This window comes from Neopelma chrysocephalum, unplaced genomic scaffold, assembly GCF_003984885.1.
Source record: "Neopelma chrysocephalum unplaced genomic scaffold, ASM398488v2 Primary Assembly neopelma1_347, whole genome shotgun sequence".
In the NCBI taxonomy this organism is placed as follows: Eukaryota; Metazoa; Chordata; class Aves; order Passeriformes; family Pipridae; genus Neopelma; species Neopelma chrysocephalum.
In genome coordinates this window covers 2,280,518-2,283,451 of record NW_020898011.1, presented here as the reverse complement: position 1 = coordinate 2,283,451, position 2,934 = coordinate 2,280,518, and the positions used below count along the sequence as shown (strand labels likewise).

The window sequence follows — 2,934 nt, the reverse complement described above, 5'->3', positions numbered from 1 at the left end:
GTGTAAATTTAAAGACATTTGTGGAAATTGAATGGTGTGCGTGAAACGTAATGGGTTGGGGTGTGAACTGCCTGTTTTCTAAATTAAGAAAACAACACTTGATTGCAACCATTTAGTCATTAACAAATTCCTGAAGTCACTAATATATTGTACCACCTCCTTCTGGCAGCCCTTCTGTGCCTGCCAGACTACATGCACGCAGTGGTGAGCAGGGACTACCTCCAGTCCCAAGGCTACTCAGCCCAGATGGTCACCCTGAACGACGATCGCTGCAGACCAACAATCACCCCACGGGAGGTTGTGTTCAACATTCCCTACGACGGCTGCGGGACGACACGAGAGGTGCGTTCATCATCAGGGTGGGCTCTGAACTGCAGGACCCACTGTGAGAAGAGTCACAGGAAGGCCTCTGTGGCCGACGAGACCTGGAGGTTTTAGTGCTCTGGCTTTCCGAGCCTTAGGGAATATCTGTGCTTAATAAGAAGGAGTTTCTAGGGAGGAAAGCATGGGAGAGAGCTATGTGAATTTTCTGTGACTTGAAACAGATACAGTCCTGCAAGTGCACAGGATTGGGATGCCTGTGTTCCACACAACTGATGTTTATACAGATGTTCAAAGAGTTGGCCCTGTCTTGGATTTAACAGAGTTTTTCTCCACTGAATTCTGCTTAATTACACACAATTTACAATGTGTAAGCAGAAAAGACCAACATCAAGCTCCTTGATTTAAAGTGTGTAAGACAAACCTACATTTTTAAAATGCATATTTAAGCTTATGAAACCTTAGAACTTACACGGAACGTGACAAAAATGCAATTCCTCATTTTAAATTGCGCGTTAAACAGGAGAACAACGATACAATCAACTATTCCAACGTGATCAAAGTTGCATCTTCCGGGTACATAATCAAGAGGCAAAAGAACATCAACTTGCATATCAGTTGCAAAATGCTGCAGAAGACGTGGATGCAAGTGATGTACACTGCTGAGGACACTGTAGACGTGAATGAGTATCAGTTTGGAAGATATGACATGAACATCACCTTTTACGATTCCTCGGCATTCTCGCGGCAAGTGCGCGACTCCCCGTACTTCATCGACTTGAACCAGAATTTGTACCTCCAAGCTTGTCTTCACAGCTCAGACCCAAATCTGAAGGTGTTTGTGGACACGTGTGTGGCATCGCCCGATCCTCGTGACTTTCACACTCTGGCCTATGACATAGTCAGGGACGGGTAAGAGCTCTCCTCAAGCTGTTAGAGGCACACCTGTAATCTGCACTTATTTAAAAGAATAGAACCAGTCTGAGTCAGGTTACAACAGACTGTTAAAAGGGGTCTTTTTTTATTTTAACAGCACGAGCCTGGAAATAAGAAATTACATTTAGACCTTACTAACATTTCTTTTCAATTACTTCATCTTTGTCCTATAAGCAAAATTCAAAGTAGTGGGAGTGACATAAATGAGACAGTGAAAAACTGGCAGCAGGAATCTGTAATCCTGGGAGTTTAATGTTTTAGTAAAGCCAGGGCAAGCATTAGACTAACTTTTTTATGCCTCACACAGCACAGATATTAATAAGGGTCTGTTCTTCCTTCTTCTTTAATTGTCCTCCTCTTGGGAAAAAAAAAAGAAGAGTTGTCAATTCTCTAGCTCTTTCATAGGACTTAAATATATTTTTAAAGTCTATCTGCTGTGAAAGTTGCATTTTTATCCCTTTGTTTTTAGTATCTGACTATGATATATTTTAGTTTTAATCTATTGTATTTTTGCAGGAATGTGCACCTGTGCAACCACCAAGAGTGACTGTCTTTTTTTCGTTCCTTTCTAGGTGTCCCAGAGATTCTTCCTATGCCACATTTTACTCCCCTTCCAGCCACTTTGCTCGGTTCAAATTCAATGCCTTTGAGTTCATCAGCCGCCACCCCTCGGTGTACCTGAAGTGTGAGCTGATGGTCTGCAGGCTCGGGGACTATTCCTCCCACTGCTACCGGGGCTGCACCAGGAGGTCCAAGAGAGACACGAGTTCTGTCGAGGAAAAAGTGGACGTGGTTGTCGGGCCAATTCGGCGCCAAGAAGGGGCTGCTCGGAGTGGGAGTACTACCAAAGCCAAATAAATTTCTCTCACATTTGCTGTAAGGTGACTTCAGGCTCCAGGAAAAGCCATACCTCTGCATTTCTGCAATCTGCTTTTGCCAACTTCTCTGTAAAAAGGAAGTTGTCAGCTCCTTGCAAACCCCCTATTTTTATCTGCATATTTAGAATATATAACTCCTTTGGCTGTCCAAAAGGAGAGATTGCCTATAACCCATTTTAGTGCTATGACTCCTTGAATTGAACTAATTAGTTTCAATCTGCTTGTGTAACGGCACTTGGGGACATGGTTTAGTGATGGACTTGTCTGTGTTAGTTTAATGGTTGGACTCGGTGATCTTAAAGGTCTTTTCTAACCTAAATGATCCCATGATTCCATGATGGTCAGCTGGGAGCAAACACCCAGCCTCCTTGAGAAACACTTCATTCCCTCAGTTGTCTTCTGCTTATGAAGTTGACCTAGTTCAGTTGTCATCCCTGCCAATATCACATGGAATATTGTCAGTTCAAAGGTCAGCACCACCCACTAAACGACCACAGGGCAAACATCACATATCACCAGACGCCAAAATGCTTCACTGATGACAGTCACACATGTGCCATTTGTGGGAAACCACGATATCTTTACCTACAATGAATCCTGGCCTGCTGGAGTGCTTTAGAATAGCTTTATAATCCTAACATCTCTTAAATAATCATCTCTAATAATTTCAATGGTCACACCACAAGTTGTTTGATACAAGCATTTTATTATTTTTCTCCTCTTCATTTCTCTTCTCACATCAACCTAAAACCATTTATCTAATGCCTCAAAATTTTGTGAGTTTGACTGAAAATGTGAA

The 2,934-nt window shown here is 42.5% G+C and overlaps 1 protein-coding gene across 1 annotated transcript in view; it reads left to right on the top strand.

Annotated features, from left to right (window-relative positions):
* The window catches only part of LOC113978589, a 17,198-nt gene extending 14,769 nt beyond the window's left edge, over window positions 1–2,429 (top strand). The window contains exons 10-12 of the mRNA XM_027705649.1: window positions 170–342; window positions 845–1,233; window positions 1,830–2,429. Of these exons, the coding sequence (XP_027561450.1) occupies window positions 170–342; window positions 845–1,233; window positions 1,830–2,115 (848 nt within the window). The 3' untranslated portion in view covers window positions 2,116–2,429. The remainder of the gene's footprint in view (window positions 1–169; window positions 343–844; window positions 1,234–1,829) is intronic.
* The last annotated feature ends 505 nt before the right edge of the window (window positions 2,430–2,934 follow it).